This window comes from Bufo bufo, chromosome 1 (assembly GCF_905171765.1).
Source record: "Bufo bufo chromosome 1, aBufBuf1.1, whole genome shotgun sequence".
In the NCBI taxonomy this organism is placed as follows: Eukaryota; Metazoa; Chordata; class Amphibia; order Anura; family Bufonidae; genus Bufo; species Bufo bufo.
Window position 1 is genome coordinate 554220753 of NC_053389.1, and position 17763 is coordinate 554238515.

A 17763-nucleotide genomic window follows, 5' to 3' on the forward strand; every position below is an offset into this window, starting at 1 on the left:
AGATCAGGTGAACAAGGAGGCCATGTCATTAGATTTTCTTCTTTTATACCCTTTCTTGCCAGCCACGCTGTGGAGTACTTGGACGCGTGTGATGGAGCATTGTCCTGCATGAAAATCATGTTTTTCTTGAAGGATGCAGACTTCTTCCTGTACCACTGCTTGAAGAAGGTGTCTTCCAGAAACTGGCAGTAGGACTGGGAGTTGAGCTTGACTCCATCCTCAACCCGAAAAGGCCCCACAAGCTCATCTTTGATGATACCAGCCCAAACCAGTACTCCACCTCCACCTTGCTGGCGTCTGAGTCGGACTGGAGCTCTCTGCCCTTTACCAATCCAGCCACGGGCCCATCCATCTGGCCCATCAAGACTCACTCTCATTTCATCAGTCCATAAAACCTTAGAAAAATCAGTCTTGAGATATTTCTTGGCCCAGTCTTGACGTTTCAGCTTGTGTGTCTTGTTCAGTGGTGGTCGTCTTTCAGCCTTTCTTACCTTGGCCATGTCTCTGAGTATTGCACACCTTGTGCTTTTGGGCACTCCAGTGATGTTGCAGCTCTGAAATATGGCCAAACTGGTGGCAAGTGGCATCTTGGCAGCTGCACGCTTGACTTTTCTCAGTAATGGGCAGTTATTTTGCGCCTTGGTTTTTCCACACGCTTCTTGCGACCCTGTTGACTATTTTGAATGAAACGCTTGATTGTTCGATGATCACGCTTCAGAAGCTTTGCAATTTTAAGAGTGCTGCATCCCTCTGCAAGATATCTCACTATTTTTGACTTTTCTGAGCCTGTCAAGTCCTTCTTTTGACCCATTTTGCCAAAGGAAAGTTGCCTAATAATTATGCACACCTAATATAGGGTGTTGATGTCATTAGACCACACCCCTTCTCATTACAGAGATGCACATCACCTAATATGCTTAATTGGTAGTAGGCTTTCGAGCCTATACAGCTTGGAGTAAGACAACATGCATAAAGAGGATGATGTGGTCAAAATACTCATTTGCCTAATAATTCTGCACGCAGTGTATACTATAAATAATAAAAACAATAAACACATATACTTACCTTATGCTGCTGTCAGTGATGACGTCATCGCGCCGCCTGCAGCGGCCTCTGATAGGCTACAGGCACTAGGCCTGTAGCCTATCACAGGAACGGGCAAGGGAAACTCCGCACCATTCATCTGTATCACTGTCCTGAGGACGGCGATACAGATGAATATGGAGGTGAGCGCTTCCACAATGGAAGCGATCATCTCCACTCCTGCTGCCTCCGGACAGCTCTGAAGGCCGGATAAATATGTCCGCTGGGCCATATACGGCCCGCAGGCCGTAGTTTGCCCTTCACTGGCCTAGACACTGCCTGGTACAGACTGAAGTGGGTATTCGCATTATAAAACATACCAATTGTACTAGTTTTTTTGTGACTACTTTTTCAGCAAAGATTAATGAAGTTGATGTGTGCATTTTGACTTTCTGGATTAGTAGAGCTGTTTATAATGTGTCTTTGCTGACTCTGATGTAGACCTTCAGATGACAAGGTTCATTAGCTTGATTTCGAATCCTCAAAAGTAGTGATAAGCTGAGCTAGAGAGTTCTTTGTGGCTACAGTTGTCACAAAATGGACCAATCACTGACTAAAGAAGGTTACCACTGCGGCCAGTGATTGGCTGAACAGTCGCATTTCTGAGTTGATAGGGACCAGGACGCATAGAGACTGGTGGAGGACCCGGGAAGTGTTGAAGCAGGCGTGGCAGGGGAAGCCATTAAGCCATTCTCACTCTTTTAAAATGTTTTTACTAGCTGGTCAGCCCTTTAAAACACTTTCTGAATTAATATATTAGCAAGTTAGCATTCCAGCAAAAGAGAGAGCACCTTTTTACTTTTTTCTATACTATAGTTTTATATTTGCAGTTGAAGTTTGTATAGGATTAAAAAAACATGGCTGCTTTCTTCAAGAAACAGCAGTATACTTCTCCACAGGTATGGAATAACCCAGTCATTTTCTTAAAATCGATTTTGACAAGATGCAGAACAGTGGAGTCCGCTCAGTACAGAGCATGATCTTGGGATCTCCCACAACCTGATACTTATTAGATGTACCTATTAAATTGTTACATGTTATTGTAGGGTGATGCTAGGGAGGCTTGTCCCCGTTGCGGCCTGCTATTGACTGCTCCACCCATCACCGGATGTTTTTGAGGGGGAAATGCAGCAGCGGCCATGCGGGGATCCGGAGGAATGTGCGTGCCAGGGAGTGGGATAAGTATTATCTATATGAGGGGGCCTGGGCATTGGGGGGCATGTTTTATAGTTTGGATAACCCCTTTAAGTCACGGTTTTGTATTCACTTGCCTCATGCTATTCAGTAAGGTGTACCCATGTATTTCGCAGTTCTTTTATTTATTGTGATATTCATTTTTTTCATTTAGATTGCTGGCCTAATTACTGCTGCAGTAGTAATGATTTCATTGCTGTCAATTGGCACATACCTGGAACCCCTGCAGAAGGTACCAGACATAAATTTTATGGATATCTGTATTCAGAAGTAATCATACATGTAAATCACGTTAAAGCTTTACAGAATATTGACATGAATGCATTAGAAAGTCTAATAACAATTCCACAATTCTGAACATGTCAGTAAACCACAGTCCATATTCAAATGCACACAGAGACGTGAACACTTTTTTTCTATTTCAAAAACATTTCTATAGAGAACTATATGGTGTTGTAAAAATGCATTTGCTGTAGATGGCTCCTGTATTGCATATGGGCACACAGAGCCATTTGACAAGGGAACCTGAGTAAATACATAATAAAGTTTTTTTTTTAATACTTCTTATGTGTCACAATGATCTTGGACTATTATCTGTAGTAATAGAAGAGTAGTAGGTGATAGATAAAGGGTCCAGATCACTATTTTTTATGTTCCTACTGCCCCCTATTCCCCCACTGTCAGCGCTCCAAGCTGTGCTGAAATAGAGAGTCCAGACTGCTGTACTGTGCAAACCAAATGCAGTGGACTCGTGTGCCCATGCACAGCAGCACAACTTTTAGTGCTGACTGCAGGGATATGGGGGCAGTAGAAAAAAAAAAAAGTGATTTGGACTCCTTATCTGCAGTACTGCTCATGTATTACTGTAGATAATAGTCCAAGATCATGGTGACTGATTCCCTTTAAAAAACACCCATGTGAAATCTAAGAGTAATAACTAAACTGCTAAAGTTCAAGTGTACTTATCTTTTATAGAAAAACATTGATAGTGCAACACTGTGCGAAATAATTGTTTTTATATGTAATATGATTAACCCATTTTGCTTCTAAAAAGCAGGATGGACCAGAGAAACTAGCGTCTTTCTCTGCCTCCTGGTCTTTAGTCTTCAGTAAAAATCAACAGCAATGAGAAGTACCGATATCAATCAATAGAAAGCAAGTCAATGCAGTTTGTGCTGTGAAATGTGGTGCAGGATACAGATATTCTTCCCCTATCTTCAGCAGGGCCGTCTTTAACCACCTCAGCCCCCAGTGCTTAAACACCCTGAAAGACCAGGCCACTTTTTACACTTCTGACCTACACTATTTTCACCGTTTATTGCTCGGTCATGCAACTTACCACCCAAATGAATTTTACCTCCTTTTCTTCTCACTAATAGAGCTTTCATTTGGTGGTATTTCATTGCTGCTGATATTTTTACTTTTTTTGTTATTAATCGAAATTTAACGATTTTTTTTGCAAAAAAATGACATTTTTCACTTTCAGTTGTAAAATTTTGCAAAAAAAACTACATCCATATAGAAATTTTGCTCTAAATTTATAGTTCTACATGTCTTTGATAAAAAAAAAATGTTTGGGTAGAAAAAAAATGGTTTGGGTAAAAGTTATAGAGTTTACAAACTATGGTACAAAAATGTGAATTTCCGCTTTTTGAAGCAGCTCTGACTTTCTGAGCACCTGTCATGTTTCCTGAGGTTCTACAATGCCCAGACAGTACAAACACCCCACAAATGACCCCATTTCTGAAAGTACACACCCTAAGGTATTCGCTGATGGGCATAGTGAGTTCATAGAACTTTTTATTTTTTGTCACAAGTTAGCGGAAAATGCTGATTTTTTTTTTTTTTTCTTACAAAGTCTCATATTCCACTAACTTGTGACAAAAAATAAAAAGTTCTATGAACTCACTATGCCCATCAGCGAATACCTTGGGGTCTCTTCTTTCCAAAATGGGGTCACTTGTGGGGTAGTTATACTGCCCTGGCATTCTAGGGGCCCAAATGTGTGGTAAGGAGTTTGAAATCAAATTCAGTAAAAAATGACCTGTGAAATCCGAAAGGTGCTCTTTGGAATATGGGCCCCTTTGCCCACCTAGGCTGCAAAAAAGTGTCACACATCTGGTATCCCCGTACTCAGGAGAAGTTGAGGAATGTGTTTTGGGGTGTCTTTTTACATATACCCATGCTGGGTGAGATAAATATCTTGGTCAAATGACAACTTTGTATAAAAAAATGGGAAAAGTTGTCTTTTGCCAAGATATTTCTCTCACCCAGCATGGGTATATATAAAATGACACCCCAAAACACATTCCCCACCTTCTCCTGAGTACGGAGATACCAGATGTGTGACACTTTTTTGCAGCCTAGGTGGGCAAAGGGGCCCATATTCCAAAGAGCACCTTTCGGATTTCACTCGTCATTTTTTACTGAATTTGATTTCAAACTCCTTACCACACATTTGGGCCCCTAGAATGCCAGGGCAGTATAACTACCCCACAAGTGACCCCATTTTGGAAAGAAGACACCCCAAGGTATTCCGTGAGGGGCATGGCGAGTTCCTAGAATTTTTTATTTTTTGTCACAAGTTAGTGGAAAATGATGATTTTTTTTTTTTTTTTTTTTTTCATACAAAGTCTCATATTCCACTAACTTGTGACAAAAAATAAAAACTTCCATGAACTCACTATGCCCATCAGCGAATACCTTGGGGTCTCTTCTTTCCAAAATGGGGTCACTTGTGGGGTAGTTATACTGCCCTGGCATTCTAGGGGCCCAAATGTGTGGTAAGGAGTTTGAAATCAAATTCAGTAAAAATTGACCTGTGAAATCCGAAAGGTGCTCTTTGGAATATGGGCCCCTTTGCCCACCTAGGCTGCAAAAAAGTGTCACACATCTGGTATCCCCGTACTCAGGAGAAGTTGAGGAATGTGTTTTGGGGTGTCTTTTTACATATACCCATGCTGGGTGAGATAAATATCTTGGTCAAATGACAACTTTGTATAAAAAAATGGGAAAAGTTGTCTTTTGCCAAGATATTTCTCTCACCCAGCATGGGTATATATAAAATGACACCCCAAAACACATTCCCCACCTTCTCCTGAGTACGGAGATACCAGATGTGTGACACTTTTTTGCAGCCTAGGTGGGCAAAGGGGCCCATATTCCAAAGAGCACCTTTCGGATTTCACAGGTCAATTTTTACTGAATTTGATTTCAAACTCCTTACCACACATTTGGGCCCCTAGAATGCCAGGGCAGTATAACTACCCCACAAGTGACCCCATTTTGGAAAGAAGAGACCCCAAGGTATTCGCTGATGGGCATAGTGAGTTCATGGAAGTTTTTATTTTTTGTCACAAGTTAGTGGAATATGAGACTTTGTATGAAAAAAAAAAATAAAAAAAATCATCATTTTCCACTAACTTGTGACAAAAAATAAAAAATTCTAGGAACTCGCCATGCCCCTCACGGAATACCTTGGGGTGTCTTCTTTCCAAAATGGGGTCACTTGTGGGGTAGTTATACTGCCCTGGCATTCTAGGGGCCCAAATGTGTGGTAAGGAGTTTGAAATCAAATTCAGTAAAAAATGACGAGTGAAATCCGAAAGGTGCTCTTTGGAATATGGGCCCCTTTGCCCACCTAGGCTGCAAAAAAGTGTCACACATCTGGTATCTCCGTACTCAGGAGAAGGTGGGGAATGTGTTTTGGGGTGTCATTTTATATATACCCATGCTGGGTGAGAGAAATATCTTGGCAAAAGACAACTTTTCCCATTTTTTTTATACAAAGTTGTCATTTGACCAAGATATTTATCTCACCCAGCATGGGTATATGTAAAAAGACACCCCAAAACACATTCCTCAACTTCTCCTGAGTACGGGGATACCAGATGTGTGACACTTTTTTGCAGCCTAGGTGGGCAAAGGGGCCCATATTCCAAAGAGCACCTTTCGGATTTCACAGGTCATTTTTTACTGAATTTGATTTCAAACTCCTTACCACACATTTGGGCCCCTAGAATTCCAGGGCAGTATAACTACCCCACAAGTGACCCCATTTTGGAAAGAAGAGACCCCAAGGTATTCGCTGATGGGCATAGTGAGTTCATAGAACTTTTTATTTTTTGTCACAAGTTAGTGGAATATGAGACTTTGTAAGAAAAAAAAAAAAAAAATCATCATTTTCCACTAACTTGTGACAAAAAATAAAAAATTCTAGGAACTTGCCATGCCCCTCACGGAATACCTTGGGGTGTCTTCTTTCCAAAATGGGGTCACTTGTGGGGTAGTTATACTGCCCTGGCATTTTCCAGGGGCCCTAATGTCTGGTAAGTAGGTAAATGACCTGTGAAATCTGAAAGGTGCTCTTTGGAATGTGGGCCCCTTTGCCCACCTAGGCTGCAAAAAAGTGTCACACATCTGGTATCTCCATACTCAGGAGAAGGTGGGGAATGTGTTTTGGGGTGTCATTTTACATATACCCATGCTGGGTGAGAGAAATATCTTGGCAAAAGACAACTTTTCCCATTTTTTTTATACAAAGTTGGCATTTGACCAAGATATTTATCTCACCCAGCATGGGTATATGTAAAATGACACCCCAAAACATATTCCCCAACTTCTGCTGAATACGGAGATACCACATGTGTGACACTTTTTTGCAGCCTAGGTGGGCAAAGGGGCCCAAATTCCTTTTAGGAGGGCATTTTTAGACATTTGGATACCAGACTTCTTCTCACGCTTTGGGGCCCCTAAAATGCCAGGGCAGTATAAATACCCCACATGTGACCCCATTTTGGAAAGAAGACACCCCAAGGTATTCAATGAGGGGCATGGCGAGTTCATAGAAAAAAAATAATTTTGGCACAAGTTAGCGGAAATTGATTTTTTTGATTTTGTTCTCACAAAGTCTCCCTTTCCGCTAACTTGGGACAAAAATTTCAATCTTTCATGGACTCAATATGCCCCTCAGCGAATACCTTGGGGTGTCTTCTTTTCAAAATGGTGTTATTTGTGGGGTGTTTGTACTGCCCTGGCATTTGAGGGTCTCCACAATCATTACATGTATGCCCAGCATTAGGAGTTTCTGCTATTCTCCTTATATTGAGCATACGGGTAATGAGATTTTTTTTTTCCGTTCAGCCTCTGGGCTGAAAGAAAAAAATGAACGGCACAGATTTCTTCATTCGCATCGATCAATGTGGATGAAAAAATCTCTGCCAAAAAAAAAAAAAGGAGGGGAAAGGCGTCTGCCAGGACATAGGAGCTCCGCCCAACATCCATACCCACTTCAGCTCGTATGCCCTGGCAAACCAGATTTCTCCATTCACATCAATCGATGTGGATGAATAAATCATTGCCGGGATTTTTTTTTTTATATATACAAAGTGTTTGCCAAAGTATATGAACACCGCCACCTCCTCAGCTCATATGCCTCGGCAAACATATCTTTTACTGCAGAGGAGAAATCTCGTCTTGCAGCGCCGCATACACCGACTTGCGTGTAATCTGACAGCAGCGCAATGCTTCTGTCAGAATGCACATCAGTGCTGCAGCTGGTCGATCGGTTGGTCCACCTGAAAGGTAAAAAAAACAAAACAAAAAAGAAAAAACCAGGCCGCAACGCAATAAATTTATTAACTGTTGAACAGAACATAGAAACTTTTTTTTTACTTTTTTAACTGAACATTTAACTTTTTTACTTACCGGTAATTTTTTTTTTGTTTAGTTTTTTTTACCTTTATAGAACAAACCTCTCCTTCCCCATGGGACAATGTGCAAAGCGCAAATCGCCCAAAGATGTGGCGAAGTACGTTATGCACTTTATCCCAGGTGAAAGGAGAGGTTTGCAGCAGCTGTGAGTAAAAGGGCCCTAATAGCCCTGTGTGCCTGTCCTGTGAGATGCAATCCCTATGCTAGGTGTACCTGTGTGTGGTACTTCCGGAAACACTCACCAAAGCATAGGGCAGGGTGGTCAGGACAGTCAGGACAGAAATAGCGGGTGTCACGCCTTATTCCACTCCTGCTACAGACATGACATTTTTTTCGGGGTGGCGGTTGGGTTGAGGTACCAGCAACGACACTGAGGAAATGTCGCTCGTGTAGACGGCTAACTACACTGGTGGATGGGGCCACGGAACCTCCTGGATACAGGAGGTTCTCGATGATCTCTTCCTGGAATTTGAGGAAGGATCCTGTTCTCCCAGCCTTACTGTAGAGAACAAAACTATTATAGGCAGCCAATTGAATTAAATATACAGACACCTTCTTATACCAGCGTCTGGTTCTGCGGGAAACTAAATAGGGAGCCAACATCTGGTCATTGAAGTCCACCCCTCCCATGAGCGCATTATAGTCGTGGACTGAGAGGGGCTTTTCAATGACACGGGTTGCTCGTTCTATTTGGATTGTCGTGTCTGCGTGAATGGAGGAGAGCATGTAAACGTCACGCTTGTCTCTCCATTTCACCGCGAGCAGTTCTTCATTACACAAGGCAGCCCTCTCCCCCCTTGCAAGACGGGTGGTTACAAGCCGTTGGGGGAAGCCCATGCGACTAGTTCGCGCGGTGCCACAGGCGCAAATCCGTTCTAGAAACAAATGCCTAAAGAGGGCCACACTTGTGTAGAAATTGTCCACATAAAGATGGTACCCCTTGCCGAATAAGGGTGACACCAAGTCCCAGACTGTCTTCCCACTGCTCCCCAGGTAGTCAGGGCAACCGACCGGCTCCAGGGTCTGATCTTTTCCCTCATAGATCCGAAATTTGTGGGTATAGCCTGTGGCCCTTTCACAGAGCTTATACAATTTGACCCCATACCGGGCACGCTTGCTTGGGATGTATTGTTTGAAGCCAAGGCGCCCGGTAAAATGTATTAGGGACTCGTCTACGCAGATGTTTTGCTCGGGGGTATACAAATCTGCAAATTTCTGGTTGAAATGGTCTATGAGGGGCCGAATTTTGTGGAGCCGGTCAAAAGCTGGGTGGCCTCTGGGACGGGAGGTGGTGTTGTCGCTAAAATGCAGAAAACGTAGGATGGTCTCAAATCGTGTCCTGGACATAGCAGCAGAGAACATGGGCATGTGATGAATTGGGTTCGTGGACCAATATGACCGCAATTCATGCTTTTTAGTTAGACCCATGTTGAGGAGAAGGCCCAAAAAAATTTTAAGTTCGGAAACTTGGACTGGTTTCCACCGGAAAGACTGGGCATAAGAGCTTCCCGGGTTGGCGGATATAAATTGTGTGGCATACCGATTTGTTTCTGCCACGACTAAGTCCAAGAGCTCCGCAGTCAAGAACAGCTCAAAAAATCCCAGGGCCGAACCGATTTGAGCCGTCTCAACCCGAACTCCAGACTGGGCGGTGAAAGGGGGAACTACAGGTGCGGCTGAAGTTGGTGACTGCCAATCAGGGTTTGCCAGCACCTCAGGGATTCTAGGGGCTCTACGGGCCTGTCTGCGCGGTGGCTGCGACGGGGTAACTAGTGCACGTGCCACCGTACCAGCTTCAACTGCCCTTCTGGTGCTCGCCACGTCACCATGTTGTACGGCAGTGCTGGTACTAGGTCCAGGAAGGGCTGCGCTGCTGGTGTATGCCTCACCACGTGATCCGGCAGCGACAGCCCCACTCTGCTGCTCTTGAAACGGATCCTGCGTAACCTGTGGTCTAGCGACACGGGGCCGGGTACGCCTGGTGCTGCCAGGGACCTCCACCTCCTCGTCCGAACTTTGGGTCAGAGAGCCACTGCTTTCCACAGGTTCATATTCTGACCCGCTAGATTCATCAGATGAGGGTTCCCACTCCTCATCCGACTGGGTCAGAATCCTGTAGGCCTCTTCAGAAGAATACCCCCTGTTTGACATTTGGACTACTAAATTTAGGGGTATTCCCTGAGACTACCCAAGAAAAAAAGCAAACCTGTCTTACAAAGGGGAGGCTAGCGAAGTACCGGAGGCTGCTGCGGTTGATAAAAAATATCAAAACTGATTTTTTTATCGCCGCAGTGCGTGTAAAGTGAATGTGCAGTGATCAAAAAACAAAATTTTTTTTGTCACTGCGGTGGGGCGGGCGTGGGTGAACGCACGTGTGGGCGACCGATCAGGCCTGATCGGGCAAACACTGCGTTTTGGGTGGAGGGCGAACTAAAGTGACACTAATACTATTATAGATCTGACCGTGATCAGTTTTGATCACTTACAGATACTATAAAAGTACAAATGCTGATTAGCGATACGCTAATCAGCGAATAAAAGTGACTGCGGTGCGGTGGGCTGGGCGCTAACTGACGCTAACTACCTAACCAAGGGGCCTAAACTATCCCTAAAACCTAACAGTCAATACTAGTGAAAAAAAAAAAGTGACAGTTTACACTGATCACTTTTTTTCCTTTCAATAGTGATTGACAGGGGCGATCAAAGGGGTGATCAAAGGGTTAATTGGGGTGCAGGGGGGTGATCTGGGGCTAAAGTGTGGTGTTGGTGCTACTCACTGTGAAGTCTGCTCCTCTGCTGGATCCAACCGACGAAAAGGACCAGCAGAGGAGCAGAGAAGCCATATAACAGATCATATTTACTAATATGATCTGTTATCTGGCTTCTGATTCGATTTTTTGAAAATCGCCAGCCTGCCAGCCAATGATCGTTGCTGGCAGGCTGGTGACGAAATACTTCTTTAACTTTTGCCGGCCCGCGATGCGCATGCGCGGGCCGGCAATGCACGAAATCTCGCGTCTCGCGAGAGGACGCACCGGCGCGTCCACCCAGAACAACAGGACCGCCGCAAAGACGCAATCCTGCGTACGGCGGTCCTGAGGAGGTTAATATTGATTGGACCCTGGGCAAAAATTTACTTCGGACCCCTGGATCCCGCCTTCCCACACCTTAGGCAATCACGCCCTCCACCACAACACACACAAAAAAAATCCACACATCTGGTAGAGTACAGTGAATGACTGTAAATACTTCCAGTTCTGAAGACTCCAGCGGGTCAGGATCAGTGCTCTGGGCAGCTGGGCTCAGGCTGGAAGTGGGCACCGCTCTGCAGGAAGGAGACCGGGGCTCGGCTTACCCTAGTGTTACAGTGCACCCCAGCACCCCACAGTATGCAGTATAGCACCCTATAGTATACAGCAACCCACAGTATACAGTATAGCACCCTATAGTATACAGCAACCCACAGTATGCAGTATAGCACCCTATAGTATACAGCACCACACAGTATGCAGTTTAGCACCCCACACTATACAGTACCCCACAGTATATAGTAGAGCAGTATAGCACCCCACACTATACAGTACCCCACAGTATATAGTAGAGCAGTATAGCACCCCACACTATACAGTACCCCACAGTATATAATAGAGCAGTATAGCAGCCCACAGTATACAGCACCTCACAGTATACAACACCTCACTGTATACAGCACCCCAAACTATACACGATACAGCACCCCACACTATACAGTACAGCAGTATAGCACTCCACACTATACCGCACCCACAGTATACAGTATACAGACCCCCACAGTATACAGTACAGCAGTATAGCCCCCCACACTATACAGCCCCCCCCCACAGTATACAGGCCCCCCCACAGTATACAGGCCCCACAGTATACAGCCCCCCACACTATACAGGCCCCCCACACAGTATACAGCCCCCCACACAGTATACAGCCCCCCACATAGTATACAGCCCACCACACAGTATACAGCCCCCCCCCACAGTATACAGGCCCCCACACAGTATACAGTCCCACACAGTATACAGTCCCACACAGTATACAGCCCACCACACAGTATACAGCCCCCCCACAGTATACAGGCCCCCACAGTATACAGGCCCCCACACAGTATACAGCCCACCACACAGTATACAGCCCCCCCACAGTATACAGGCCCGCACACAGTATACAGCCCACCACACAGTATACAGCCTACCACACAGTATACAGCCCCCCCCCCACAGTATACAGGCCCCCACACAGTATACAGCCCACCACACAGTATACAGCCCACCACACAGTATACAGCCCCCACACAGTATACAGGCCCCCACACAGTATACAGCCCACCACACAGTATACAGCCCACTACACAGTATACAGGCCCCCCCACAGTATACAGCCCCCCCCCCAGTATACAGAGCCCCCACAGTATACAGCCCCCCACACAGTATACAGCCCACCACACAGTATAGAGCCCCCCCCCCACAGTATACAGGCCCCCACACAATATACAGCCCACCACACAGTATACAGCCCACCACACAGTATACAGGCCCCCCACAGTATACAGGCCCCCACACAATATACAGGCCCCCACACAATATACAGGCCCCCCCACAGTATACAGCCCCCCACACAGTATACAGCCCACCACTATACAGTAGTTTACAGTATATTAACATAACAGCCCCTGTCACCTTTTTCTGATGTAATGTTCACACAAAAAAGCTCCACAGCAACACTCCTGGTAGGACCTGTGATGACCCCATAGCCATGTGACCAGTAATTGCTAGGTTACTGGTCACATGGTGATGATGTCATTAACCACCTGCCATCTGGGCCATTTGCCCCCTTCCTGACCAGGCCAAATTTTGCAAAACTGACATATCTCACTTTATGTGGTAATAACTTTGGAACGCCTTTATTTATCCAAGTCATTCAGAGATTGTTTTCTCGTGACACATTGTACTTCATGATAGTCATAAATTTGAGTCAAAATATTTCACCTTTATTTATGAAAAAATCCCAAATTTACCCAAAAATTTGAAAAATTCGCAATTTTCTAAATTTCAATTTCTCTGCTTTTAAAACAGAAAGTGATACCTCATAAAATATGTATTATTTAACATTTCCCATATGTCTACTTTATGTTGGCATCATTTTGGAAATGTCATTTTATTTTTTTAGGACGTTAGAAGGCTTAGAAGTTTAGAAGCAATTCTTCAAATTTTTAAGAAAATTGCCAAAACCCACTTTTTAAGGACCAGTTCAGGTCTGAAGTCACTTTGTGGGGCCTACATAGTGGATACCCCCATAAATGACCCCATTGTAGAAACTACACCCCTCAAGGTATTCAAAACCGATTTTACAAACTTTGTTAACCCTTTAGGCGTTCCACAAGAATTAAAGGAAAATGGAGATCAAATTTTTAAATTTCACTTTTTTGGCAGATTTTCCATTTTAATCAATTTTTTTCTTTAACACATCGATGGTTAACAGCCAAACAAAACTCAATATTTATTACCCAGATTCTGCGGTTTACAGAAACACCCCACATGTGGTCATAAACTGCTGTATGGGCACACGGCAGGGCGCAGAAGAAAAGGAACTCCACTTGGTTTTTAGATGCCATGTCCCATTTGAAGCCCCCTGATGCACCCTTACAGTAGAAACTCCCAAGAAGTGACCCCATTTTGGAAACTAGGGGATAAGGTGCCAGTTTTATTAGTACTATTTTTGGGTACATATGATTTTTTGATCATTCATTATAACACTTTATGGGGCAAGGTGACCAAAAAATTGGTTGTTTTAGCACAGTTTCTATTTATTTATTTTTACAGCGTTCACCTGAGGGGTTCATTCAAGTGACATTTTTATAGAACAGATTGTTACGGACGTGGCGATACCTAATATGTATACTTTTTCTCATTTATTAAAGTTTTACACAATAATAGCATTTTTGAAACAAAAAAATTATGTTTTAATGTGTCCATGTTCTGAGAGCTATAGTTTTTTTATTTTTTGAGAGATTTTCTTATGTAGGGGCTCATTTTTTGCGGGATGAGGTGACGGTTTTATTGGTACTATTTTGTGGGACATACGTGTTTTTGATCACTTGGTGTTGCACCTTTTGTGATGCAAGGTGACAAAAATTGCTTGTTTTGACACAGTTTTTTTTTTTTTTTACGGTGTTCACCCGAGGGGTTAGGTCATGTGATATTTTTATAGAGCTGGTTTTTACGGACGCGGCAATACCTAATATGTATACTTTTTTTAATATATATTTTTAACTTTTTTTTTTCATTCCTTACTTGGGGACTTTTTTTTTTACATGTGAAACTTTTTTCTTTTTTTTTTTCAACCTTTTATTTTTATTTTTTTTATTTTACACTTTTCATCCCCCATAAGGTCATACAAAACCTCTGGGGGACATTTGCTTCACTTTTTTTCACTGTTGATTTCTCCTGTAACTGGGGCTGACATAGTAGCCCCAGTTACAGGACAAATACACCCCTAGAGAGGCTGTACAGCAGCAATCCAGCGCTGTACAGCCTCAGAGCAGGGCTGATCGAGGTCTCTGAGAGACCTCACACAGCTCCTGCACACTCCGGTCACGGCGGTCACATGACCGCCGGGCCGGAACAGGAAGCGCATAGCAGCGATCCGGAAGGCAGGGACACCTGGGCACTGTCCCTGCCTTGTCTTAGGGTTGCCCTGCTGTCACTGACAGCGGGCAACCCGATCAGCAGCTGCACGATTAGTGTGCAGCTGCTATTTCTGAAAGGACGTTCTGGAACGTCCATTCAGAAATAGACGTCCACCCATAGGACGTTTATATCCTATGGGCGGACGTAAAGCGGTTAAGGTCCTGAAGTGATCACACAAAACTTTAACACAGTACGATCATGATGCCTGGACTCAGTGCAGGCAGGCATGGCAGCACCCCCTGTGTAGCTGACAGCTTGACACCCGGGGCAGTGGCTAGCAGGGCTCAAGAGGCAGCTGCCTTGGGCCCCCAGGAGCAACTGGGCCCGGGGCAGCTGCCCTTTTTGCCCCTTGGTAAAGACGGCCCTGATCTTCAGGATAGCTCAAGCTCAACAATATCAGATCAGTGCGGGTCCAACCCCTGGCAACCCCTCTGTTTGAAGGGGCTGTGACACCAGTGCAAGTGCTGCAATCTCTTCAGTCTTAACCTGCATGACATCTTGTCACGTTTCGGTGTGGGAGGGAAACACCACACTGAGCATAGGAGGAAAGGGGAAACAGGGAATCAGGCCTATGAACTAGGGAAGGAAAATGGACACCAGCTAGTGAAAACCCTAACCAAAATCCTGACTGACTACCAGTATGAACAGACCCCAAAGGTAGGTGAGTTCATACGCAGGAATACCTAGAGTCCTATCAAGCCCTATAGGACCCTGGTACTAATGGCAGGGACGAGACTACCTGTTCCTCCAAAAGGAAGTATGAACAGGAGTCTCCTTCAGGCCTAATACAAACAATAGGGAAATGCAACACACAGAACACAAACAAAATACAAAAAGGAAAAGAAAGACTTAACTTCAAAGGAGCAATGGAAGCACCAGGAACTCAGCCGAGATCCAACCACAATCTATCCAAAGGTCCAAACAGAAGCTATAAACCACACAGCATTGTGGGAGAAGCAACTATAAATTGAAAAGGTTAAATGACCCTAATAGCCACACCTGGGGAAAGAAGGTGTGGCAAGCACCAGAAACAACAGAGACGTCATTAGATCCGAACGGAGGGGGCCCCGACTCCCAACCCCCCCCCCCTCCCCTGATCTGTTATTTGAATAGGTAATTACAGGCTCCTTTGACAAACAGCTGTAATTACATTGCACTGCCACCTGTCGCGGGAACGTCAGCGACACATCTACTCTGTAGTGGCAGTGCGATGTAATTACAGCTGTTTGTCAAAGGAGCCTGTTAATTACCTATTCAAATAACAGATCAGGGGAGGGGGGGGGGGGAGTTGGGAGTCGGGCCCCCACTCATGTGATATTGATGACCTATGTAGCCCAGACAACCCCTTTAAGGCTGGGTTTCCACGTTCTCTTCGCTTTTTGAATCCACTCCTGGCTTTGGCTTCAAAAACTGCATCTAAAAACCTGAATGTGGAAATCCAGCCTAAGGGAGAAGGTTCTTTTACATATGGGTAATATGATTGTTGAATTACTGCGATCTTTAAATAAAAAGCACTAGTAATTCCAAACTGTATTATCTAACATTTTCTTTATTTAACGTTACAAAAGAGGAAACAATATGGAACACAGTAGGGGACAAATACTTATGTCCACCACTGTATTTATGATTATGAAACTTTGTGCTGAAGAACACAAATCCAATAAAACTAATAACACTTATAACATTTGTGTATAAAAAAAATGCTGTTTAGCTCTTACACTGTTTTGACACAATGAGTTCCTTCCTATTACAGTCAGTCTTGGCTGCCATAGTCATATCTAATCTTAAGGGGATGTTCTGGCAAGTGGTTGATATTCCTCGTTTATGGAGACAGAACAAGTGGGATACAGTAAGTACCTATTCTATTAAATCTCTGGTGTGATCTCAATTTTATTTGATGTACTGCTTCCATGAACAATAGCTTCTTCCCTAGGCTAATTCATATGCAGTGTATGTGAACCACTTAATAAAGGGCTGTACGGAGGCACACAGTGGTTCTGTAGTGCGGAGCTACAGACAACCCATGTGCCACCACATGGTGCATCTGTACCACAGGGAATCTTACAGAGAAGAACTCTGCCTCCATATGAAGTTTTTGACATACGGAGGTACATGTAAAACCCCATAAAACATCTATGGATGTCATACTGTATTTTGACCTGATAAAACTCAGAGTTTGTATGGATCTATAATATCGTAGTTGAACTCTTAGAGGGCCTTTCACCACTCCTGATGTGCCCGTTTTATTAGCTTCATGCATTCCCCATGTAATAATTCTGGGGCATCTATTCTTATGTCTCTATGTTGTGCCATTCCTTTATTATTTTAACTAGAATTTATGAATGAATTGCTAGCAGTCTGCAGTAAGGGTACAGAGGGGTGTTAACCAGTTGGGGTGTGTACCTACATAGTCTGAAAATGGCAGCACTGATTGGATAGAGTGAGTCTGTGCAGGTACACCCCCCAACTGCTTACCACCCCTATGTACCCTTACTGCAGACTGCTAGCAATTCATTCATAACTTCTAGTAGAAATAATAAAGGAATGGTACAACATAGAGACATAAGAATAGATGTTCCAGAATGCATGTAGCTATTAAAACAGGTATGTCAGGAGCGGTGAAAGGTCCTCTTTAAGGTATTTTACTTAGCAGAAAATAGCAGGTAGAGATCTAGTAAGTAAAAGCCTGGCACAGAGAACCCTGCTTTTCTGAATATTATATGCACATTTCATTCCAGGCTATCTGGCTTTTCACATGTTTCACATCGCTGCTTTTGGATATTGATTTGGGATTATTGGCTGGGATAATATTTGGACTTTTTACTGTCCTTCTGCGCGTTCAGTAGTGAGTATGACAGTTTCTGCTGTAGACAAAATATGCTGTACCATAATTCACAGAGAAGAACTTTGTATTGTATTGCAAATTAAGGCTAGGTCTACACGACGACATTTGTCGCGCGACAAATAGGGCGCAACGTTTGTCGCGCGACATTTTGTTGCACCAATGTCGCGCGACAATTTTTATAATGGCAGTCTATGGTGTCGCACTGCAACA

The 17763-nt window shown here is 44.0% G+C and overlaps 1 protein-coding gene across 3 annotated transcripts in view; it reads left to right on the forward strand.

The window, feature by feature from the left end:
• Positions 1–17763, forward strand: part of LOC120982602 (pendrin-like) — a 170128-nt gene that overhangs the window by 102569 nt on the left and 49796 nt on the right. For all 3 annotated transcript variants that reach the window (XM_040412886.1, XM_040412876.1, XM_040412868.1), the window contains exons 11-13: positions 2432–2509; positions 16462–16557; positions 17447–17553. In XM_040412886.1, coding sequence (XP_040268820.1) covers positions 2432–2509; positions 16462–16557; positions 17447–17553 — 281 coding nt within the window. The remainder of the gene's footprint in view (positions 1–2431; positions 2510–16461; positions 16558–17446; positions 17554–17763) is intronic.